This window comes from Acomys russatus, chromosome 11 (genome assembly GCF_903995435.1).
Source record: "Acomys russatus chromosome 11, mAcoRus1.1, whole genome shotgun sequence".
Lineage (NCBI taxonomy): Eukaryota > Metazoa > Chordata > Mammalia > Rodentia > Muridae > Acomys > Acomys russatus.
This window is the reverse complement of record NC_067147.1, coordinates 36847121-36873351: the sequence shown is the minus strand read 5'-3', so window position 1 is coordinate 36873351 and position 26231 is coordinate 36847121. Positions and strand designations below refer to the sequence as shown.

Below are 26231 nucleotides of genomic sequence, written 5' to 3'. Positions count from 1 at the left end.
GGATTAAAGGTGTGCGCCATTACGCCTGTTGTAGGAAAAGGATTTTATTGGGAGGAATAGAAGGCCCCAGCATTTTGTGTTAGACTTCACTTAGGGATTTTCTGAAGGGTCTGATGCTATGCCCATCTAAGCGGTCCTAATTTCACAACTTGGGTTACTCAGTAATCCACATCTGAGCTACCTTAACTTTGATTTACTGAGCACCTCTTCATAGGGGTCATCTACTGCCTCCCTAGGCCCCAGAGTCTCACCTGGGGAATATTCCACAACTGTCACAGCCTTCCACATACGCTAACCCACTCAGCCCTCACCTCAGCCTGTCCAGCACCCACAGAACCTCTTATTTTGGGGGTGGAAATGGCCCAGCCAGTTGTGGGTAAAGCAGACTTGTACAATTCCGATGATTTGAGTCGAAGGAATAAACAAAACAAACACCGTACAAGGCTTTTTTTTTTTTTTTTTAAACCAGCTTTCACCGTATTAATAATCTATTTCTTAAACATGAAATGTGCCCTCCTAGGGGTTTTTCCCTCTTTGCTGGCGACGGACGCCAGCCCAATCTGCATACGTTCTCAAGAGCTCCCGCACAGCTCCCACGTGCAGTGCAGTGGCTGCATGTGCTCTGGGTGCCATGGGACACAGCAGATCTCTAGAACGCATGTATACGTAAACAAAGTTTCATTTAAACAAGATGAGTACATTTGAAAAAGCTAAACTTTAACCCCACTGGTTTTTCTGGTAGCTCTGTGGCTCTTTAAAAAAAGACTGGATGGGACAGAAAAAAGAGCTGTTCAAGACAGTGACTACCAACACCACCCAGGGAGAGCCAGGCCCTGGCCTACATGCCAGTGCTCAACCAGTGTGACTTTCCCTCAGGAGACATTTGACAATGTCTGGAGATCCTCTGAATTTCCACAGTGGAGGCACAGCAGTGTTCTGCAGGCAATGCATCCTCACATATAAAATAAAAATAAGTAATATAAAAAAATTCCTTTTGAATTTATTCTTTGGAAATGTCATAGATGTATACAACACATCTTGAACATAGCTACTACCTCTCACATCTTATAGTTTCCCAAGGACACCTCCAGATCACACCTCCCTCCCAATTTAATAGCCTCTTATTAATTAATTTTTTAACCCATTGAGTCCAGTTGGTGCTGCCCACATGTGCACACTGTTGTGTAGTCAGATATGCCAAGCTCACACACTTTTTTAAACCCATGGAAATCAATGTGAACCAGACAGGCAGCAGCAGGTGAACTCAGTGTACATGGGGGAAAGAGCTGACTCAGTGCGTGGGCCTAGCATTCCTAAGATGGCTGCAAACCAAAGCTGCTTTTCCACTGGCATTGCTATTGATACCTAGCATGCTGGGCATTACTGGACATGCTTTCTGGCTCTGAGGATGGAGTGGATTTCCTCTTTACCTTTGTGTGCTGCTCAGGGGAGTCTGACTCCAAGAAACACAGGGCATGCTCAAAGTGGGGCCACCAAAGTCCTCATGAGTAGGGCCTCAGGTGCCACAGCTCTTCTGTTACCCACTGACATTTCATCTCTGAATAATCCTTAACTGACAACTGTTCACCGCTACTATGGGGTCACATGGGGTTGTTATTATTTCCTTAAAATGATGAGGGAAAGACAGAAGTGAAAAGAAGCTGACCTATCAGGATCTGGACGCCCATGGGTTCACACCCTGCAGAGGCTGGCCTGGTTTTGCTGAGTCACCAACATGGGCCACAGGGAATTGGGCATCCTTCCCAGACCATGCAACACTGATGGATCGATCATCCAACTGTACCTGCCTCTGAGAGCACCAGAGACTCTGAGTCCTGTGGTAGAACTGTCTTATCAGAGGACAGGTGGAAGGAAGGTTAAGAAGTGCTTCACACAAGAGTGGGACAGGATGAGTTCTCTCAGGACTGTTCATTAGCTTATCAGTTCCCCCTCCTTGGCTGTTCTAGATATCACTAGGTCTCTGCCACTGGGTCCCGCCACACCCTGTACATGGCACAGAACTACTCCACATCTCAGCCAACTGTGTGTCCTCCTCTGGGATCCATGGTCAGAGATAGCCCCATCTAGACTAGCTTATACAGCTCAGGGCTAGAGCATAAAGGCAGGCTTGACCTGAGATGGTGCCACATGATGGATAATGAATGGTTAAGCAAAGGGCCACCACAGTTACGGAGACAGTGTCAAGCTGGGTGTGGTGGCGCACGCCTTTAATTCTAGCACTAGGGAGGCAGACACAGATGGATTTCTATGAGTTGAGTCCAGCCTGGTCTACACAGTGAGTAGAGGACAGGCAAAGGTATATAGTGAGACCCTGTCTTGAAACTCCTCCCAACATAGACATACAGAAGGGCAGTGTCTCTTCTGGGTTACAATAAGGGAAAAGGTGAATTCTGAGGCCCCCATCACAGAACTCACCATGATGGGTGATGATGAGCTCTTACAGACAGGATGCTGTCCTGGTATGAACCGTCAACTGAATCATCTGCAAAAGTCTCTTTTGAGTAATTGTCTTTATTAGATTGCTCTGTGGGCATGTTAGTAGGGGGTTATCTTAATTATTAGTTGATACAAGAGGCCCAGCCTACTACTGTGGGCAGCACCATCCTTAGGCAGGTGGTCCTGCTAAGTTAGAGAAGTGAGCCAGAGAGTTGGCAAGCAGTTCCAACCTTGATTTTCCACAATGAGGGATTGTTAACTGGAAGATGAACAAAAGCCTTTCCTCCTCTGTGTGGAACAGCAGTCAGGGATGGGCTTATGGAGGATGTGTGCTTTGAAAGAGAATGGTCCCATAGATTCCTATATCAGAATGCTTGTTTCTCAGTGTTTGGAACTGTTTAGAAAGGATTAGGAGGTGTGGCCATGTTGGAGGAGGTGTGTCACTAGGAGTGGGGTCCAAAGCTCACACCATTCCCACTTAGTTCTCTGTGCTTCCTGCTTGTGGATCAGATGTGAGCTCTCAGCTGCTGCTCCAGCACCGTGCCTGCCTGCCGCCATGCTTCCCGTCATGATAGTCATGGATGCCAACCCCTGGTGTCTCATCAAGGCAACAGAACTAAGACAGCAGTCAAGTGACCAATGGAGGCTTGGTACAGGTCCTTCTTAAGTGGCCTTCTTGTATGTCCTCAGTCTCCTGTGGTTCACCAGACCTGGTATGCATAACTGGCACAGACAGACATAGCAGTAAGCGGGATTCCCACCTGGCTCCATGACTGGTGGGAGTGAGGGCTGCTGTACTGTGAATGCCAAGTATCTTTCCATAGGACCACCCCAACCTAGGAAGACTGGAAACCATGACTGCTGAAGACAGTGCCATGCCACCACTGAGAGTGTAATGGGGGAGGGAAGGGGAGAGGAGGAGGCATGCCTTTGGCACACACTCATCAACCTGCCATTTGACCTGGCTATTAAACAAATGGGTGGGAAATGCAGAGGACTGTGGTAAGCTTACCCTGGCGATGACAAAAGCTGCACCTGCTGTAGCAGATGTGTGGTTTTATTTTTCAGAAAATTTGTGTACTACATATATCCTATAGTCCCTGATGTACAGTGACTCATCTGACGATTCCTTAGTAGAGACACCGAAGGCCACTTGCTGTCAGCTGGCAAGTCAACGGCATTCTGTCACTATCTTGTCTCTGGAGGACAGCACTTTCCTAGCTCTATGTGGTAACACTGTTGTCAGCGATCTCCTTTTCTCTCCAGCCATCCTTTGCATACCATACCAGCCCGTCACAGGGAGGCCCTTAAGCTGACTGAGGCACTGAACGACATAGCGTGGCTCTAAACCCAGGTAAGATGTATGTGTCCAAAGTGATAATTAAATGTGACTTTCAGCCTCAGTAGAGCTCCTGGGGTCCAGTGGCTTGTGCTCTAAGAGATCACTATAAAGTAATTTGTTGGATCTGGCCTCTCTTACAGCACACCACCCTCTAGGGCCCTTCTGATTGTGTGGGGGGGGCATAGCCCCACCCTGGTGTAGTTTTCTAACCTGTTTATCAATTGGCCCCAACTCTGCTGCATCTCAGCAAGGCTGTGAACAGAAGGCTGAATCACTGGTCCATCCTGCAGTGCCAGATGCTCTCCTACACGGGTCGATGGAGCTTAAAGGTCAGGGAAGATGGGATGTTGGCCTTAATGAATCTGGAGCAATACCTGTCATTTCTTTAAAAATAACTGTTCTCTAAAGAAGTGCATCTTGGGAGCTAGGGAGGTAGCTCAGCAGTTAAGAGGATTTGTTCTTGCAGAGGACCTGGCTTTGATTCCCAGCACCCACAGGGTGGCTTACATCCATCTATAACTCCAATTCCACTGTCTTCCGACTTCCGAGGGTACCAAGCACAGTAGCCATACTTAGACATCCATGTGGGCAAAACACACATACATATGAAATAAGTTAATTATTTTTTTTCTTAAAAATGAACTAGATCCTGCCGTCTCACTACTTGGCCTCGGTAGAGACTGAATATTTAACTATGAGCCACCAAGATGTTACTTTAGCTGCCCACTATCAAATGAAAGTGGCATATCCAAGGTTGGCCTGAGCAGGCCTTGAGGCCTTGGTGAGTGATACTTGTGGTTCCTTGGTGCCCCTCTTCATCCCTACAGCAGTGGCCCTGGGCTGGGTATGGCCTGATAATCACATGACAAAGAGAAGCTGTAGGCCTGGTTTACATGTTTCTGCATGGCATGCAGGCACTGCCCTCCAGTGGGCAGCATCAGTACTGCAGCCTCCCTTGATGACACACATCTATCTCTAAGAGGACCAGTTTCAGTGGGCAGTGCCCCCGGATATCCACTTGGCTTGGAGGGAAAATGGTCAGAGGTATGACCACAGCCATGCTCAGTGACTTAGCTAAGCAATCAGGCTCTTGGAAGGCAACTGGAGAAGTTACGCGAGTAGCCCACTCTGGATGACGACATCATCATATCATCATCGTAATAGTAATAATAATAATAATGTATTTAATAATAATTATTAAATGCAGGTGTTTGTGTTAATTTAAGAATGCAGCTCACTAAATGATGGCCTTAGCCAAGTGTGGGTGCTTTGGCCCCCAGGTAGAGCCTCGTAGAAGGTGAGCTGCCCAGTGGAAGGTGAGGGAGGCTTCCAGTTTGCTCAATAGTATGAGTGCCTGTGACTGCTGGCAATCCAAGTGACAGAAAAGGAGGATCCCAGCAAGCTGGTAGTGTCTCAGATTGGGTCCAGAGCAGTGGCTGCTTTCCCTGTCTGCATAGAAGTTCCCTTGTGTGCTGGCAGACCTGGCACCTGACAGCGGGATGGTTGGCTGCCCTGGAGCTCATACCAACTTCCCACAGGCCCAAAGGCTGTATACAAATGCTCGCTGCTGTGCAATAAAAGTAGATCTGCACTTGATGCTGGTCTCCGGGGTCTGTTTCCCATCTCCCTCACCCAACTGCCTTCCTGGATCTCCTGGATCCTGGTTCCCATAGCCAAGGACCTCAGTGGACAGATAACCTGTTCTGTGTGGACACTAGGCAGCCTTTCTCTAGCCCCCTCTCATTCATCAATGGGTTCAAGGGCAATGGCAGCAGGGAGGGTGGGTAGGTGATGCCCAAACCCCATGGGACTGTACTCAGCAAGGACAGCCTGGCTATATATACTGTAGACATCAAGCGGCAGAGACTGACACAGAACACCTAAGCAGGTACCATTCCCTGGGGCAAGCACTGTAGTGACTAGCAGGTTGACTGCATCAGCAGTGCTTTGTCACTGGTGTAGACACTTGATCTAGATACAGGCTCATCTCTGCATAGCCAAGATCCACGGCTCCAGGGATCAGGAAGGAAACAGGAATGGTGTCACCCACCACTACTCCTAATGATTCACGTCCAGCAATTCCACTGAGGAACCACCACCACTCCACTGAAGTGCCAGTTCAGGGCGGTTCAGCCAGCTTGGGCTCCTTGGATATGAGTCACTGGCAAAGGAAGGAACTTGGATTCCATGGGGACACAGTGGAGGATGAACCAGAGCATGTCTGGAACACAAGAGATGCCTTAGACTGTCCAGTAATGCCAGGCTATGTGGTTCAGGTCATGGAGATGACGACAACTCAGGGGAAGCTGAACTACAAACAGAAGGTCCCCCAGGAGGGGAGGTATGGGTTTACCCTATTAGGCAAGGAGGTGCAAGCAGCTAAGGTATTTCTTGTGTGCATCCTAGTGCATACAGGATGGGCACTGGAAGGATGAAAGTGACTGCATGACACTGCTAGGACCATGTGACAAGTTACAGAAAGGAGGAATGCTATGGTGAGTACATCCGCCTGTTTTGTTATGCTATTACATAACAAAATCTATGCCATTACACAAATGTGTGCATTAAGCCACATTTCTGTTTTCTTTCCTTTCATGTCTTCTTATTACATAATCTAAGGTGTCAGCATTTGTCCATGCTAACTTTTACATCATAGTGTTTCAGTTGCTGAATGCCGAGGGTGCATCGTCTAAAGATGGCCGCCTCTTGGGGGGCGAGTGTGGTTTTGGTTGCTCTCGAGCTACGAGATGCACCATGCGAGGCAGGGCCTGGCTTTGCTACTGTCCTTGTTTGGCACTGACTGCAGTTTAGGGCAGTTCTGAGTTGGTAGCCAATAGGCAAGAATGATATCTCATCTTGGTCAGGCCATGGCACACAGCTGTTTGGTCAAACACTAGTCTAGAGGTTACTGTGACGGCCATTTGTAGATGCGGCTAAAAATAAACCAATTTAAAAATATTAACTGACTTTTAGGAGATGACTTCAAGCGCGTATCCTGAAAATTCAGTGGCACTCACCCAGTCAGCCCAAGGTCTTACGGACAATCTAAGTTTCCTGAGGAGACAGGATTTTTGCCTCAAATTGCAACAACAAATCTTGCCTGCGTTTTCTGTTTGTTGGCCTGCCCCATGGACTGCAAATCCGCCTCGTAGATTTTGGACTTTCCAGCCTCCATAATTACATGCACTAACTCCTTAAAATAAAGAAGCTAGCGGTACCATATCTATTGATCAACCTATCTATTCATCCATCTCCTATAGGTTTGGTGTCTCTGAGATTCTTGACTCATAGAAATGAATAATTTTCTTTAGAGTATTTGCATGAACAGCAACAGACATTGCCATTTTAAACATATTGAGCTCTAGGGGGCTGGCTAAGGGATATTAAAGTGAAAGAGACAGCAGGAATGTGATCAGAAACACAGCCATTACTGCTGATTTTGCAAAGACATCCTGAAGCAATGACACTTCCATTAACGTCACAGAAGGCTTCTGATGACATCTGTATATCAAAAAGCATGGGAAATTTCTTATGCTGTAAACTGGAATAATTTTAGCTGTTATGGATGTCCATCGTTTCAGTTTTACAGAAGAACAGATTGTTGGAACTGGAAAGAAATTCCAAGAGTCTCTTCACCACATTCTACATTTTCCTCAACAATCTGGAAGATGAGAGATATTGGAAGACCTGCCTGGGGTCAGAGGTCAGAGCTGACATGAGGACTCTGGACTCTTGACCCCTGTGTCAGTTGGCTGGGCTCCAGTGTTCTGGCTTTGCTGACCTACCTAGTCCATGAGGCCATGGCCCGAGAGGCGTCTGGCTTCCTCCAAAGTTCCCATAGGGAAGAACGATGGCAGTGTCCCACAGGAGCCTGGGAGGCCAGCCTAGGAGACAGAGGGCAGACTTACAGACCCAGATTTCCACTCCACAGGAAACACAATGGAGTGGAGGTACCTGATGAAACCCAAGCCTATAGATGGCACCGCCTGTGTCACTAAGACCTTAGGAAACTAGACTGACTCAAAGGTAAGGCTGTTGGGGTTGTTTGACGAATGGGATCTAAAACACTGTCTTCTCAACTCGTCTCTACAGATGGCAAGTGTGGACACTGGACACCTTGGTGTAAACCGGGGAACCTCGCGTGGGAATACAGAGTGGAAAACACTGACAGGCAGCCTTATAGACCAGTGCTATTCTTGTTTATCTGAGAATCAAAAAGGAGGAGAAGAAGGAGGAAGGAAGGAAGGAAGGAAAGAGAGAAAGAAAAGAAGGTGTGGCATTCAGGATGATGCTCTTTCCTTCTGGAGTTTTCTGAGCCTTAGGCTCACACTTATCCAGCCTCACACAGCCCAGCATGTCACCTGGAGAAACACCATACAGTCTGTTTTTGAAGCTTCCACCATCAATGATGAGTCTGTGTTGGATACTGCCAAAGGAGGCGGCCTCACGGACAAAGACCTTTGGGTGTCCCCTGGACTCGACTGTTGTTCCTGATGGAGAGGATGGTGAACAGAGAGCAGAGTGAAAGAAGAATGGCCACTGTGTGACACCAGGTGTGTGGCCAGTGGCGCTCTTGTCTGCTTAAGCGCTGCATTCGGGAATACAGCCATGGTGAGGAGCGATAGGCCAGTGAAGGTTGGCTCACCAAGTGCAGACACCACTCAGGAGGAGCTGCACAGGAAGATTGGGGATCGAGAACAAGAAATGTTTATAGACACAAGTCCCAGAGCGCCCCTGGTTTGCTCTCAGCATCTCATAAGGCTGGTGGGTTGCATCTAAGGGAAAACCGTCCCCTGAGCACAAAGGGCTATGTCCCCACCTCTGCCTACTTCCTGAGAGCCAGCTGTGTCTCAGAACAAGAGCAGCAAGGTGGAAAGGAACAGACTAAAAACCGAACTGGTTTTCAAACACACGTGGACACGAAGCATAGCATCCGTATTTTATTTTGTAGGGTGGGTGCCCTCCTGGTTTCTCCAGCTGATGCCAGCCTCTTTCTACCCAGCACACATGTGACAGAGGCAGCCCAGAGTGTCACCTGTGAAGAGGGGTCTGGACCATGGCTGAGATGGATCTAGATTCCAGCGCGTGTGTGTGTGTGTGTGTGGGGGGGGCTCTAATGGTTCTTGAAAGCTGAACAGCAGACCTGAAAATCAAGGCTGTGGATGTCCCCAAATGTCCTCACCTCAAACACGGGGTGCATATAGGTTGCTTAGAAAACCTGGCCAACACACAGAGTCTCATTTCATACAGAAATGCCTTAAATCAGCCACAGATTGAGAGAAATCCAAGATGACCGCTAAACTCGATTTGCAGGCAACCTCAGACAATCCAGCAGCGAGGCTAGGCCACACTGGGCTATCTTTGGATAGTGTATTTGGTGGAACATGCTAGTAAAAAGGCATCTGACATTTTAAAAATTTATTTTTATATTAACTTAAAGCTTCGGCTACCAGGACATTCTTCGTTTGTTTTGTGGCTTGCTATTTGGGCTGGAGAGCACTGATCTATAAAAGCAGAGTCTGATGCTGGCTACCCCATTACCTTACTGCTGGCCACCAAGGCTGACTCACTGACTCAGATCTTTTATAAATGAAAAGAAGAACTGAAAATGTTCTCCATGTCCACTAGCAGACTGGCATCCTCCTAGGTTTTTTAATTTTCTTTCTTTCTTTAAAGAAACAAGTCCTTCCCATATGGCTGAACAGGTTGCAAACCACACAGGGAGGATTCATCCAAGGGACAGGGTGCTGTTCATACCACAGATATTGCAGATTTGTTTATTTTTCACTGTCTTATCCTGGCACATGGCAGTAAGAGTCTTGTTCTGACAAGATGGGCATATTACAATGAGGAGGGACCATGGCATATGGACGAGGGAGATGCTTCTTTCTGATACACACAAAAACTGCAGTGGGATTGTTGGCTCTGGCAGAACCTCGAGGCTTGCCTGCTTTCTACTCTAGTGACATAGCTTCTTGCGCCTTCCTTTATCCCAGGTGGAGGCCTTGTGTGTACAATAGCAGGGCGCCAGTGAACACTGAAGCTTCAACCATCGAAGGTACCATTGGCAACTGTGTGAAAGGCACCCTATAACCAGCCAGCTCCAGGCTCAGGGTTGGCGCACGATGGCTCACTTACCTTTTCATTTTTTTTGTCATCTGGCTTGTACCCTGTGCTGATGGGGCTGGGTGTGGACAGGCTGCCAATGGGTGTTCCTCCAACCTCCCCACCGAGGTTGGCAGCGCTCACGTTGGGAGGTGTGATAGCTGATGCTGCTGATGTAAAAGAGATGGCTGGGCGGAGACACATCTGCGTCGGGGGCTGCTGGCTGTGCTGTGGGGATACCGCAGTGCGGGGCCGGAGGCTGGTGGTGGGCAGGCGGGATGGAGAAGTCTGAGTGCGCAGGGGTGACACGGTGGCAGTTGGTCGGTCCAGGGCCTGAGCTGAGGGATGGGTAGCTGGAGAGATGGAAGACTGAAAGGTTAGTGTGCACTTGGCCATGTGATTGCAGTTCTCATCTCAGGCTTGGCCTCTGACTTCTGAGGGTTCTGAATACTCCAGACTTGGCTACCATCACCAGAGGAGAAACTGAGGCCAAACAAGCCAGAAAATTCACTCTACTGTTGATGACCCTAATCCTTATTCCAAGTGCCCCAGGGCATGCCAGGGCATACTAACCTAGTGTTTTCTTGCATTAAAAAAAAAAAAAAAATCACACTTAAGCTGGGTGTGGTGGCTCACACCTTTAATCCCAGCACTTGGGAGGCAGAGGAAGGCAGATTGCTGTGAGTTCAAGGCCAGCCTGGTCTACAAAGCAAGTCCAGGACAGCCAAGTGCTACACAGAGAAACCCTGTCTTGAAAAACAAAAAACAAAACAAAAGCAAGCAAGCAAGCAAGCAAGAAAGAAAGAAATCACACTTACTGTGTGTTGTTTTATACCACCAGAATTTGTGGCATTCTTGGTGTCAGAATATGAGAAAAATATACAATGCAAACAATATCCTTGGCCTCCAAATATGCCACAACTATCAAATATACCTGGAAATCTTAACAGGGTCTGCAGGTGGGAGGCCCCTCACCCTACACCCCAGGCCTTTGGCTATGAGTTGGCCCTTCCTCTGAAATCTGTTCGACCCACTTACGCCATGGTGTCTTAATGCTACAGGTAATCTTGTATCTACCAGGCAATACAGAAAAAAGGCTTGAGGTATGAGTTTCTTTAAAGAAATGACTTGAGGTTTTAGAAGGGTTGGGAACCTAGTATCTCAACATTGCAGACAACATGCCCCCACATCTTGAGGAGAAGGTCAAGCAATTACACAGATCAATGAAACCACTGAGGCGGGTCATCACCCTGTGACTCCTCACCGGGACTGTGGGCTCCTATGCATTGCCCACTGCGTGAACTCTCCTTTACCCCAGCCCTTGGGAGGAAGTGACAGCAGCCAGCCAAAAGCCAGTGCCCTGGCGCCTCAGAAACGGCCTCTAGGGCTGCCCACGGCTTCTCATGCAGCTTGGGCTCCAGCTTCTAGAAAGGTACATCCAGTCAATGAAGGTGCACAGTGTGACCACCATCTGAAATTCTGAATTGTCTTCTCCTAAGGTACTAAGCACTGCTGATTCGTCTATATAGTTAATTCATTTATCATATGCCAGTTGTCCCTCCCTCCCTCTCACTCACTCCACTGTTAGCTCAGTTCTAGGAGGCTGTGGACAATAGCTGTTTGATTCCCTAATAGAATGCATTCCACATTCCTGGAATGGTGCCAGGCATATAGAAGATACTTAATACAGTTTTTTAATGAATAAGTGACTACTTGAGAAGAGAGAACTCCCAGCTGAAGCATCACTGAAGATTTCATAGAAATAAATCACCAGAGAAGAAAAAAAAAATGTCCAGTGATACAGACGTGGCTTATTGCACAGGCTGCTAGAGTCTGCCTCACCAACGAGCCTGTTAGCATTGCAAAGCAGCTACATAGTCTCTGAAGAGTGGAGCCAGCAGTAAAGGCTCATGGGGGAACACACAAGCCCTGGACCATTTCTCCTTCCTTCTGGTCTCTTGGCCTCCGGTTTGCAACTAGTGATGCCACGGTCTCCTCACCAACACTGGTTGTCCCCACTCAGCTCCCTGATCTGTCCCCAGTACCTGGAGTCACCCTGGAACTCATCTGGTTCTGGAGTAGTCTCTATGATAGCTTTTGATGCTTCTGTCTCCAGTTGCTCTTTTTTTCTGTCTAGAAGTCCCACTGTGAGCAGTGTGAGCACCCCATCCACCCTCTGGCTGATGCGACTGTCAGCCTGTTCGTCTCTGCCCTGTTATCTGGGTATATCCCTTTGTACAACTCCACGTAAAATATAGGCACTCCACAGTCCGTACTGCCTACATAGGTTTCTTTCCCCAAATTAAAAATGGGATGTCTTTCCTATCTGGCTATTTCTGATTCATAGACATTTTATCCCTACTGCCCACCCCCAGCTCCTGCTTTTTCTTTCGTGTGTGTGTGTGTGTGTGTGTGTGTGTGTGTGTGTGTGTGTGTGTGTGTGTGTGTGTGTGTGTTCCTTGCTTTGGAAGACTTTCTTCCCCTGTCCCCCATGTCTATCTCTGTCTGATTTCTCCAATTTCTTGTTTACTTTTTGTTGTGTTTCTCTCCTGTGATTTGAAATTTTTGTTTTGTTGTTGTTACTGTTTTGTTTTTAGAGACAGGGTTTCTCTATGTATCCCTAGCTGTCCAGAAACTCTCTGTAGACCAGACTGGCCTGGATCCACCTGCCTCTGCCTCGAGAGTGAGGGGATTAGAGGTGTGTGCCACCATCACTTGGCTGTGCTTTCACATCTCAGAGGGGTCATCCACCTCCGTCTGCTGTCTCCTGCCCTCCCTGGGTCTTCCTGTTACTTCTGGGGCTGCTCTTTATATAGCAATTTCTTGCAAATTGAAACATTCTCTCCTTGAGAGAAGTAGGGAAGCCTGCTTTTCTCAGAGAGAGCTTTCACCAAACAAGTTCACCACTATCCCTCATTCTCTAAAGCTCCTTAAATAAAGAGTAGAGGTTGAGTTCTGGCAAATACTGTTTTGTTTTGAGACAGTCACATTATTTTGTTCATTAACAGGGTGGCGTACATAACTTGTTTCTTGTTAATCTCGCTGTGCACTCCTGGGATAACCCTGAGTGGGGACTACTCTTCTTATTTGTTGCCAAATTCAATATGGTCTGTGATTTGTATTGTCTCATAATTTTTTTATTAAAGTAATGCTTGCTTTATGGAAAAGGATACGAAGCATTTTCTTGTTTTTCAACTTTCTAGGAAAGTCCAGAAAATTGTTTTATTATTGCCCCATTGCTTTGTATTTAAATTTAAGTGTTATACTTATATATATATATACTCTATATATATATATATATATATATATATATAGAGAGAGAGAGAGAGAGAGAGAGAGAGAGAGAGAGGCTTATTCAAGTTATTTCTTGTTTAATACTGCAGATGAATTAGGTCTTAAGGACTGTTTGAAAATGTCCATCTCATCTGTTCATTGAACTTATTCAACCTGAAGATTTTATAATAATTTCTTCTTATATGGTGGACTCTAAAATGATGCCACTTTTGTTATTTCTGGTGATGTTGACTTTCATATTTCTCCCTTTTTACTTAGTTCAGGTGGCTAGAGGTTTACTGATTTGATTATTATCTTCTCAAAGGATCCCCTTTAGCTTAGCCAATTTTACTGCCACCTCTCTGCTCCACTCCACTGATTTCTGTCCACTTTCCATGGTCCATCACCACTCCACTTAGCCCAGAGGGCATTAACCTGATAAGCTTCTTCATTTTCTACCATAGATGTTCCGTGCTGTAAATTTCCTCTCAGATTGCACTGGCTGCATTCTACAAAGTTTGATATGTTGTGTTCTTATTTATTCTTCTCAAAATTTCGTTTTCTAATCTTTATTTCTTCTCTGATCCACTGATCAATTTGAACTATATCATTACATTTTCATACAATTATTTGTGCTACTGGTTTCCAATTCAACAGCACTGTGGTTGGGAATGTGGTCTGTGTGATCCAATTCCCTGTACACATACTGAGATTTACGTGTTATGGTGCAGATGATTGGTTAACATGAGAATGTTATGTGTGCACTTGAAAATAATGTGTATTTTGATGTTGATGGGTAGGACATCCCCTAAATGTCAGTCAAATCAAGTGGTTATGTTTGTACTAATGACCTATACTTTTACCAGTAGCTGAAAACATTTTGAGAGAGACCTTTGTGGATTTCCTGTTTCTCTCAGAGCCTTATCTCTTGTTGTTTATGTACTTTTGAAGTTGTGTTGGGTGCATCAATACTTAGAATTGTCATGCTACTTTAATGGGCTCAGTCTTTGCCATTATGTAGTTGTCATTATCCCTAGTGATTTGTGGTTATACATTCTCTGTCTGACATCAGTAGATCAATTTTCTTTTGATTAATATTAATATTACCATGGTATATTTCAGCCTCATTACTGGCAGAATCTATATTTGCACATTGTCCCACTAACTATAATTAACTTATAACTTCCAAATCAATGCCTTTGGTCCCCTCCTGGCTGTTCTGAAATGTGAAGCATAGCAAAGTATTGGCGCTGCCTGGTAGGCATCTTCCTCGGAGTTCAAATGAGGTGACGCTGCACTTTTGTCTCCATTATCAAACAGAGGTGACAGGAAGATGAAGCCATGATGGACAGAGGGATTTGAGTCTCACCTCTGGCAACTGAGGGTGGGGCTTCCTCAGGCCAGTCACCAAACACTTCTGAACCTTGTTTTCTCTTGTATGAAAATAGGGATTCTGGATGCAGTCGTGGTGAGACTGCTGTCTACATGAGGTAGGTATCTACACACATGTGCCTCTGCGCACACACTGCGTCATTCAGGAGAAACTACAGCACAGTTGCAGTTACGCAGTGTCCGTGCTGCGAGTGGCATGGACACGTAGAACCTGTCCTCTTCTTTTAGCCCTCACTGTGACTTTACACTAGTAAAGCGTGTCTCTTGTTCATTGGAATTGCTGGTATTGTTTTTGTTTGCTTGCTTTTAATAAAATCTGAGAATGCAATCCCGGGTCTATGTGGATCTATTTAGACGGTCTACAGCACGGGCCGTCTCCGTTACTGTACTGCTCTGTCTCCATGAGGAATGGCTGCTTGCATCCTTATGACGTCACGGCCTCTTTCCCGACATTGCAGTGCTTAGAAACAACAGACAGGCCTGCAGCGGGACACAGCAGTTCCCATGCTCTCCCTGACTTGTGTCTTTTTACTATGATAGATTTTAATTTCATGTAAGTTTAAGTCCCAGAGCTGTATGGTTTTGATTGTGTTTAAACTGTCAGCTGTATCGTAAAGATATTTAAATGATAGGAAAATCCTTATACATGAATTCACACAATTACCATTTTTAGTGCTTTTCATTACTGTGCGATGTGGATCTCCATGCTTTCAACTTCTCTTAAACAAACTTTGAACAATTCTTAGTATGAATCTTTTTCTGATAATATATGTACGTTTCACTGTATCTGAATGATTTTTTTTTATCTTTTTAAAAAAGGTAATTTTTTGCTAGATATAGAAACCAAGCTTTACAAACACATTTCTTTCAGGTTTACACTGTCTTCTCACTTGGATTCTTGACACGACATCCACAGCATCCCTATCTTCATTGCTACTAACAAATTATTCCTTGAGGTACTTTTAAGATTTCATTTATCATTCATTTTGAACAATTTGATTATGATTTGCCTTGCCGTAGTTTCTTTTAAAAAATATGTTTCTTCTGTTTTAGAGTCCACCAAGTGCTTTAAGGTATGACTTTATAATTTTCGTCAAATTTAGAGCAAGTTGGGTCATTATTTCTTCGAATTATATTTCTAGCCTGCTTGCTTGTCCTTTACTTTGAGAGTTCAAATTATACATATATTAGGTCATTTAAGGTGGTTCCATTGTTCATTGACACTGTTAATTTATATTTTGTGGGTTTTCTTGAGAATTTTATGGATGAGTACTATATTTACATCATTTTCACCTTCCCTATTCCTCTTCCAACTCATGCCCACCCTTGAATTTATCACTACTTCTTAATTATTCTACACAGACACATGTGCATGCACACACACACACACACACACACACACACACACACACACACACACACACATGTACACACACACAGAGCTGAGACTATTTGGTAGTTGACGAAACAGGATCAGATAATTCCTCAGGGTCCTTAGCCCTGAAGATCCCTCTCTCAGGAGCCAGCACTTGCCTATAGCTCTTCATCCAGGGCTGGGGCCTTGCCAGTCTATGCCAACAGTCATTGTTCATATCTGTTCAGGCAGTCATATTGCTGAGATTTAAATAGCTACAGCCTCCCTGCCATAGACACAGGATCCAGCAGCAGTAGCCTGGTCCTCTGGCTACAGGAATCTTTCCACCCCCTCTTCAACAATGTTCCCTGAGCCTTAGTTGTAGGAGCTGTGTTTTAGATTTACATAGTAATTGGGATTAGGCACCCCACAGCCACTTACTCGATTTTGACCAGTTGTAGATATCGGTAACGGTCTCCATTTGCTGTAAGTGGAAGCTTCTCTGATTGTCGGCGAGAGCTACACTTCCATATGGGTATAAAGATAAGTACTTAGATTGAATAAGAAATCATGTGGCTTTAGGAAAGTGTTGGTAGTACGTCCTCCTCTAAGACCCATGACATCATTAGCTGCTGGCTAGGTTTAGAGTAGCAAGCATGGGGTCCCTCCTACTGAGCAGGCCTTAAGTCTAGTGAGGTGGCTGTTGGTTACTCCCAAGCTATAACTGTCACTAGTGCATCACTGGGGGCATCTTGTCATGACAGCTCACAGGATTTCTGACTAGGAAGGACTACTGAGTGGGCTTCTCTCTTGGCAGCTTGCACAGCACCTTTTCATACTCAGAGCTAGTCCTCAGGGATGAGGCGTCCAGTCAGCTCGAGGTCGGACCCCTGAGTCCTGTGTCTGACATATGTGGTGTCTTTAGAAACAGGGCCTTACCTTTAGGTTCTCTGAGGCAACTACAGTTTTAGGAGTTTCTTAAATTCTTCTGACCAACAACTCTAACGGAGATCTTTCTGACTAGTGACTTAAAAGGAGGTTCTCCATACCTGGTCCTGGAAATTTGCAATTTATTCCTCTTCACTTCCAGTTAGCAGGCCCATTATTGTTTTTCCCATTTCCCTTTCACGGCATCTGTGTCCTGCTCAGCTCCTCCTAGAGCTCCTCTCCTCACCTTTTGGATCTCCAGGTGGTAAGTCCTTCCGGCATATGCCAAGGAGTGGTATAGCTGGGTCATAAGGAAATTTTACTTTTAGGTCGTTGGGAATTCTTCATACACATTTCCAGAGTGCCTGGACTAGCTTTAAAAAAAAAACCCCTTTTATCTGTTTCATTTTTTGTAGTTTCTATAGCAACATCTTCAATTCATTAATATTTTTTGTTCAGCACTAATTCCACTGCACTGTTTTTGTTCTAGACGTTTTATTCCTTTCAACATCTTCCAGTGTCAACTTTATGAATGTCTAGAATGTAGCTCTGTTTCAATGTCTTCAAAAGCCTGTTGATTGCCAATTGGCTGGTTGTGGGCCATATCCTCTGGCCTGTTTATACAGCTAGGTTTTTTCCCCCCTTGCATAGCCAACATGTTGATTTCCATGTTTTTTAAGGGCTAGGTATTTCTTTATACCAATAGATACCCTTGAGTTTTGTCTTGTGTGTCTGAGCCGGTCTGAACCGGAAGCGGTCTGAGCCTTTTGATCTTTGCTTCTCCTATATCCTTGAACAGGAGCTATGCTCAGTTCCCAGAAAGGCCAAGTCCATTCATCTTGCAAATGTGTGGAGGGTTATTCTTCCCTGGCCTGACTGGGAAAGCAGGCACTATTTCTGGTACGTGCATATTTTGGGCACTGTTAGTGCCAATGCTCTCTTCCTTGCTTTTCTTGGCATTGGGTAATGTGTTCAGATGTACATGGTGATTACTTTCCAGTAGCAGACAGGGCTTTCTCTGTGTAGCTCGCTTTCTCTCCCTCTCTTTCCCTCTCTCTCCCCTCCCTCTCCTCTCCCTCCCCTTCCTCTCCCCCTCCTCTCTTCTCCCCTTCTCTGTAACTCCAGTCACTGTTGCCATGCCTTCTGTGTCACTGTCACTCTCCTCATGGACCACTGTCCTTGGTTGTCTAATGTCTCCTGTTTCAAAAGCTGCTGCCATATATATTTGTCTGATATTTTTTTAGTAGCTAGCTCTGAGTGGGAGGGTAAACCCAATCCCTGTTACTTCTGCTGAATGTCTGCTCTGTATCTGCTATCTGAAACCCTTTTCTGTCCTCCCCTTTCAGACAAAGCCTTGAACTCCCAACGCCACCTAAAACCACCCTCATGAGGTGTGTCTGCTCACCTCCCTGCCTGCCACAGCTTTTCTTGGTTTGTCCATACAAGCTTCTCTCACTTTCCGAGTTCCCCAGATTTCTGCCTGCTTCGGGGGTCCTCTACACGCCTTCTCTCTGTCTAGAGACCCCTCTCCAGCTGCTCTTGCGTGCTGAGTCCCCCCAATCCTTCAGCTTCAGCATCTGTCTCTACAGAGAAGCTGCTCCGTGCGTACTGGCCTGCTCCTCCCACGCCACAGCCCCACAACAAACTCCATCAAGTTACCCGGAAGAGGGGCTGTTTTCTTTTTCATGGCTGTGCCTTTGCCCTGCCTGAATGCCTCCACCTGGTCTGCCTACCTGCCTTTGAAAGGCTCAGGGGTTGTGACCTATGGGAGCCTTTACAGGTGCCTTTCCCACCCCCTCTCTCCTCTCCTCTGAATTTGAATGAATGAATTGTCTCACTTCGAGTTTCCTTAGCATCTCACCTATGCCTCCATCACAGCACTTTCAGACTACTGCAGGAACGCATGTTCTGTCCCCGTGTCTACACTTAGCTCTTCCCTGGGTGCTGATTTTTGTGTTTGCCTTCTGCGATTTGCTTTTATGAACAGATGTCTGTATGGGGCTCTAACCCCGGCGAAGTGCTAACATGGACACTACGCAGGGGATGCCCTGCCTTTGCAAAAGGGGGGTACCTTAAGTAGAACAAATCATATCAAATGCTATGGCCAATGCAATTAAGCCTTTGTCCAACTGCCCGCCTTGGGCTCCAGATGAGAACACTGTTGAAACGCCTCCCAACTCAGGCCTAGGAGCTGCTGAAATGGGCAATTACTGCAGCGAACAATCCATTACTTGTGCTGTCAACAGTGTTTTTCTCTCCAAATGCAGAGTGAAGTGGAAAATGCTGTGGGAACCTAGCGGCATTTAATATACTGATATGCCTTCGTAGGAGCCATTCTTTAACCTGGCCATGACAACAGCACAATGGCATGGGGACAAGCATGAGGTTAGAGCACTGGGGGGGCCACTTAGCCATCCCATGCCTCACTCTCCTCACATGTAAAATTAAACTGATAGAGAAGAATGCTTGTCACACCACTGTAGTTGCTATGGCGATGGACCGTGCACAGTGCTGTGCTGCTTCCGAGCCAAACCAATTTCTTTTGATGCTGCTTGTCACTGCATGCGGGAGTAACGACTGGCAGGGCTTCATTTTCTTTTTTGAATTGAAAAAGCTTCTAGTGAGGCTTGGTGTGGAGAGGCCATTATGGTGCAGATAACCCAAGACTGCTGTGCCAACGGGGTGCTCAGCTTAGACATACTTGCATGGTATGCTGGCTGGGCTGAACAGATGACGGGACGTTTGTCACCAGAAGAATGGTATACCCTCTAGTTCAGCATTTTCGAGTTCAACATCTTGGAATGCTGCCAGCCCGTCTGGAAACTCAGCTGGAAGTGATTAGCCAGACACAACAGCTGTATCTCTAACTTGAGGGTCCTGCGGGACAGCCGTCTAACACCTAATCCACTAGTGTAAGCGTGGCTGGTTGGAGGGTTAGAGATGGGGGCGAAGGGGTCTGGGAGCCTTGCCATGTAGACAGCAGTACTTCCAGGCTGCCATAGGCTAAGGTTGCAAAACGTAGGCTGGGATTGTGGCTAATATAAGCTGTAGGTTTAATTTTTTAAAAAATAGGTATTCATGAAAGATCCAGGAGTAATTATAGGATTTTCTGCCTTACTACAGTTGTGCTTAGGTGCATGACTCTGACAGGGTCATGCCTAGAAAACACTGCTTGGTGCCAGCTCTGCTCCTTTTAGACACGGGCACTACTTCACTCTGAACTCACTGATGTTGGGTACCAGGCATCTGAGTCCACCCTCCGCTCACGGATGGTGTTAGACATAGGCTACTCTGTAGACACCAGGCACCACAGATGGTACACCAAAGTTCTGTCCTGTTGTTCCTGGAGGTTTCATTCTTTCACTCCCAAGAGTGTTCTACATGTTTTCCAGGGGAAACATATATAGGTTCATGTGTTCCCAGACCTGGGTCGAGTGCCTCTTGCCCACTAACAGAGAAGCCTGGGCCCATGAAGCTGCCTTCTTCTGTGTGTGAGGTGTGTTTATGAGACAGAAAGTGATGGAGGAAACAAAGGGAGTGAGGGGGACAGAGATATGCGTAACCCAGGCTATTACGCCCACAGCAGAGTATGGCTTCAAGACAGCCGGCCTCCTTGGGGTTCACCATCCCCACTGCATCTCTCAGAGCCACAGCATCTGAACCCAGCTCACCATCTCCCCATAAGCCACTTCCTCTGGGCTGGGCACGGCACTGTCATACACCCAAGGTAACCAGTTTCAGAATCTGGACTCTGGACTTGGTTTCTCCGGGTCCCCAAGTCCATCCCTGGAATTCCTGTCTCGTGAGTTGCTCATTGCACTCTGCCCATGCTGCAGGGTTAGACCCCTCGAGGCTGCTTGCCCTCTCTAGCTGGCTCCTGTTTCAGGCACAGGCTGTACACCACACATCTCTTCCTTGTGTTGAGGTGGCCTGTGGTAAGATGCTATGCCCCTGCTTTAAAGCCCCTCAGAGTACAGAGGCATAGAATACCCCTGCACAGCCCTCGAATTTCACATTTTTCAGATGCATCAGCAGTGATTCCTGCTGCCTTTTCCTTTCCCATGCGTAAGCTATTCCTATCCTTTACAGAATAGCTAGGGGCTGTGGAGTGCATGACCAGCGTCCACACGTCACCATCTGAGGCAGTAAGCACACCCTAGCTTCCCATTTTACAGAGGGAGAGGCTGAGGCTCTAGTGATGTCAGCGGCCTCTGCATTTGAGTGCATGTCTGTCGGCTGCGCAAGCACCTGCCTTCAGCCAGGCTGTTGAGTGCTTTTCTTACACAGACAGTTGTCTTCTGTCAGAAGAGGCCTGTCCCATGAACACCCTTTAACTTATGCAGTAGGCACATGGTGAGATCAGCACTAGTAACTAGTAATGAAATACAACAGTTATTACAACTACTACAGTAGGCTATGCAAATGTGGCTCTTATACATCTCCCCGCCCACCTCATCACACTATGCTTGCATTGCCCGTATGCCGTGGGCTTCTGCAACCACAGGAAAGGCAAGAAGATGGTTCTTGCAGGCGGGTGCCTGAAGACACTATCTCCCACATCTCCTTTGATCTCTCCTTGCCTTACACCTCCAACATGTCTTTTCTCCTTCTACTGTTTGAATTTACTTGGCTCTTCATCCTGGCAGTAGCTCCTCCTCAGGAGTGTCCCCTGCCCCAGCCTTTCCCATAGGTCCCACCTTGACCTTACCTCCATGGTACCCTCAGCCCTCCCAGCAAGACTGTATCGAGTCCCCAAGGGACAGTTTGTGAATCTGTCAGTCAGTGAGTGAGAACCCAAGAGCCGACTGCAATGCTCTCAGACCCACATCGACTCCAGACTACAAGGGGTCACCAACCCTTCTTGCCTCATGCAAGCCTCCACTTATTACACGAGTGTGAAGGCAGAATATCTTTCTGCCTTTCAGGTCCTATGGGTGGGTGAACAGACCCTGAGTTTTGACACAACCGCTCCTCCTCAGACACACACACAGTCTCATCAATTGTGACTGGAGAAACCACAAGCATAGAGTGGTAGCTCTTACATGCAGGATGCTGCTTTCTGGAGCCCCTCTGAGGGGCCATGGTCTTGCCAGCTTATATAAAGATGCTATGTCTTAGCTCTGAAGAATTCACGGTTTCTCTCTCATCTGTACTTTGAAAAAAGACAGCTTCTTGGCTAGTCGGGAAAGGAGGGGTGAGAAATATTGGGTCACATGCTGTCATTTTGGGTGATTTTCATCGGGGAAGGGCAATGTCACCAGCTCTGCTGGGCTATGTTGGTGTGGACTCCCAAGGGACTCTTGCCGTTCAAGCAGTTCTTACCAGCGGAGCCGTTCTTTTCTGTCTTTAAGGTCTTTTCCTTTTCCTCTCTTCCCTGCCTAGAGCAGACGGGCTTGTCATCATGTTTCATCAGCCCATGGGAGGTGGTGATGCTGCTCTCAATCTGCTTTAGAAAGGAGCGTCTCTGGCTGGTACTCATCCTACCTCTCCTGGGAGATTCCTACCTTCCAGGACACACTAACACCCCCAGCAGTGATGCCATCCACGGGCATATGATAGTTACATCACCAGGAAAGGTGTTGGGAGACACTGTGCCAGTCGTGCTGCCCCATGGCGTCTTCTTGTATGCCATAAGACACTGTGCAAGTGTCTGTATATTCTCCATGCCCCTTCAACCGCCAGTATGGGGTACCAGAAGGCAGGCACATATGCTGGATATCATAAGACTTCAGGTTATGGGAAGGTGTCCTGACTCTCCCCACATTCTGGCTTGAGAGACCTAGCCCCAAACAGACCCTATGACCTGCATGCCAGGAGACCCCTAGTTGATTGCTGTCAGGGAGAATCCCTGGGAGTTTGTGTCCATACCTGTTGGGATGGTGGTGGCCCCGGCTTGGCTGGCTGTTGGTTGAGCTGGGTGCCGAAGGCAGCTGCCTGCAGGTAGGGAGGTGGCTGTGTGCTGCACATGGTCCTGCAGTGCGCTGGGAGGCGGAACAGGCCTGTTGGCAGTGGCTGGGCTGCTCAGACTCCCACCTCCGGGGTGCATAATGGTGGCCATCCCCTTGGCCAGTGGAGACCCTCCAAGCACAGTATTCCAGGGTGACCCAGCCCCTCCTCCAGGAACTCTGTGAAAACAGGCAGAATGAAGCCAGTGAGTGGGCTCAGGTAAAACCAGGACATGCACCATGGCAAAACCCAGCTCTGACCTACAGGCGCTGAGAGATAAAGGTGGAGTGGTCCATGGAGGACCCACAACAACATCAAGGCAATACTTTAAAGAATGCCCTGAGGTCAAGCTGAGCATCAGGAAAGCCTCTGCTGTGCTTCTAAACATTACTAGAAGAATAGCAGAATAGCCGACTCTGTCATGTCTCAAAAGACCGATATTTCTGGAGCATGGTGGGGCATGATGCTGGCTCTTCCCCAACATGCTTCTATCTAGTTTTCTTCCAGCCACTGAATAAGGGCGCAGGCAGCAACACCATGACCCTCTGAGAGTGTGTGCCTCTGAGCGCAGTGTACTCCGGTGGCTTTGGGTCTACACATAGAGGCCAGGAATTCTGCTCTCCCTCTGACACTTGTCCTGTGGTTTCTGCTGGGTGGTGTCGGCAGTTGTCCGCAGTTGCTGTGAGGGTAAGAGATGCTGTTAGTCTTGGGCAGGACTTGAGAAGTCCAGGTCTCTGAGATACTGAGTGTGGGGGCTCCTGGCAATTCCATCTCCTGAGGCTTCACAGAGGGGATCAGTGGCTTCCCAGCTCTTCAGTCACCAGAGTTAGACCTGCCAGGAATGTCTGCTTTTTTGGTACCCGTAGCTCGGAACTGTTTCTTATTAAAACAAACAAACAAACAAATGCAAAACAAAGCACCCAGTTGAAGGCAGTGGAGCTCAAGGGACGTGAGAACTACCAGGCTTTATTGATTTACTTATCTTGCGTTTGTTGAACTCCTAATATATATAAATGACATGCAACAAGCCCAGCATGCAAAACCACAAATGGCTAGTGTGTCAAGGGCTAGCAGGCTCTGCACACTCACTCATGACCCATAGCAAGCAGCACTCACAGGCTTCAGACAGGACATGGGAGAAGGCTTTCCCTAGAACGTGGACTTAAGACCCAGTTCCCCAAAGAGATGCCAAGTGTCACTAGGAAGCAGAAGAGATGAGGACACATTTGGAGTGTGTGAGGGGAGCCACTCCCAGCTGGTGACAGTCCTTCCATCACTCTGTGAGGAGCCCAGGCAGGGGACTTTGCCTGTATTCAGTAGGAGCACATAAGAAACACTGGTCAAGTTGCTCCATGCTAATGAAGAGAACCCAAGAGGCTTGTTGGGAGCGAATGCCCTAAGCAGCCATCCCCCTGTCCAGGGAGTATGACTTAGGGTACAGGAGTTTCCTGAAGGCCCCGAAGCTGTTCCTCATGCTCCTTCCTGCTGACAATTGCCTGAGCAAAGCATCTGTCACCACACATGTTCCTTGTCACTATAACCCACTTCCTTCAAGATCTCAGGACGGCCCTTCTCCTCAGGCCTCTGAGAATCCTCCATGATGCCCTGGATGCAGAATAAAGCTGCAATACCAATAATACATGTGCCCTCCAGGCACTTTCTGAAGCCACTTGGACAGGCGGGCTTCAGTATGGCAACTGAGACAGGCAGAGGAGCGATTTATCATTTTCTTCAGTATCTTCTAAAGACATTTAAAACTCTTCATTTGCATGTCCGCTGGTGTTGACCCTGGCTGCTTTAAGGGGGATGCTCTGAGTGACATCCCAACCACCAAGTGGTGGACCTTACAGCACAATGGAAAATTCCAACAGCCCTGGGCTCCCTCTTCAGTGAATTTTTAAAATTGCTTTCCTTATTTTATAAAATTATGTCATTGAGATTTGTAAAATTGCTAGAAATTATAGTAAGAGGATTTTTAAAATTACTTATAGTGCTGTAAGTCATTAATAGTCATTACTTTAAGGCATGTGTCACTTTTCTTTGTAAGGTTGTGTGTGTTTTACATGTACATATATACATATACATGCATGCTGTGTTTATACTACAAACATATGTGATATATGTATATATCACACACATGTACACATGTTATGCTCATGTGGTACAAATACACACATACATGTTATGCCTGCACTGCATATATACACACGTGCATTATATCTATACCATGCACACACACTACACATACCCACATGCCATGCAATACTATATACATATCAAGCTCTACATATATGCACATGACAATGCAGGGAACATACATTTTCATGCTATACAGCATAAGTATACTGTAAGCATGTACCTGCTCCATACGTATTGCATGCATGTGTGTACGTGTGCACAACACACATGCGTGTGCACCTTTATATGCATGCATACATGATAACATCCCACACACATTGCATATACATGCTCACACATTTGCATATACATGCATACACACTGGCCTTGTCAGCAAGCACATATCCTGAAAATCTCGCTCTCTGATGACATTCCCACCCCATTCAACTGCCCTCACTGCAGCACCTGCTGCCACAGTCTGTCTTCTGGGCAGCCAGTAAGAAAGCCTAGCAAACCAAACCTGGCAGAGGACCCACTCCTCAGAGGAACTCAGATGTCCCCACAGCCTAGAGCCTTGAGTAGCCAGGGACCAGCCTACAGCATGGCCTCCAGGATTTCTACAGCCTCAGGGGAGTGCAGGGCTTACTCTTTTCTTGGTCAGGTTGCCAGGCCCTCACCTGGAGACGGGCGTCACGTAGTTCCCGGGGAACACCCCCGAGACCCCGGTCTTTAGCGACGCCCCCTTGAACCAGCCATCCTGGCACTTCTCCAGCACGCGGTACATTTCCCCCTTGCGCAGTTCCAACTCGTCACTCTTCTGGGGCTTGTACGCATAGAGCGCCAGGTACCTGTGAGCGGAGGACAAGGACAAGGGTCAGCAGACACCTCTGAGGGACGTGATGGATGACGGGGCACACAGGGCACATGTATAGATGAACCCTGCCTAAAGGGTAGCTGGGATCTGCAGGGCGCTGCAGTTCACAGAGTTCATCACCTGACTCGATCGTACCACAGATACATGAGGTGGAGGAAAAAACAGGCGTGTGCCTAGTGCTTGGGGGTCTGTGGGGTGGGGGGCACAACACTAACCTGGCCCACCGAATGGTCAGGTGGTACGTGGGTGGAGTGAGGGGTTTTTTACTTTGTGTCAGAGAAGGGAAGATGCTTAATGAGGCAGAGCGGTGTCTCCTCACATTTATAGCCTGGGCCTGCTCTCTGGATGTCACAGGGTTGTTTTTTGTTTTTCTTTCTCTCTTTCTCTCTCTCTCTGCTTTTCACAGTCTGGCATCTGAGCAAGAGGAATCTCAGGGATAACTG

The 26231-nt window shown here is 47.1% G+C and overlaps 1 protein-coding gene across 1 annotated transcript in view; it reads right to left on the bottom strand.

The window, feature by feature from the left end:
* The window catches only part of Sh3rf3 (SH3 domain containing ring finger 3), a 292558-nt gene that overhangs the window by 20104 nt on the left and 246223 nt on the right, over positions 1-26231 (bottom strand). Inside the window, exons 6-8 of the mRNA XM_051153081.1 lie at positions 25592-25762; positions 22719-22975; positions 9938-10257 (exon numbers count right to left, since the gene is read on the bottom strand). Of these exons, the coding sequence (XP_051009038.1) occupies positions 9938-10257; positions 22719-22975; positions 25592-25762 (748 nt within the window). The remainder of the gene's footprint in view (positions 1-9937; positions 10258-22718; positions 22976-25591; positions 25763-26231) is intronic.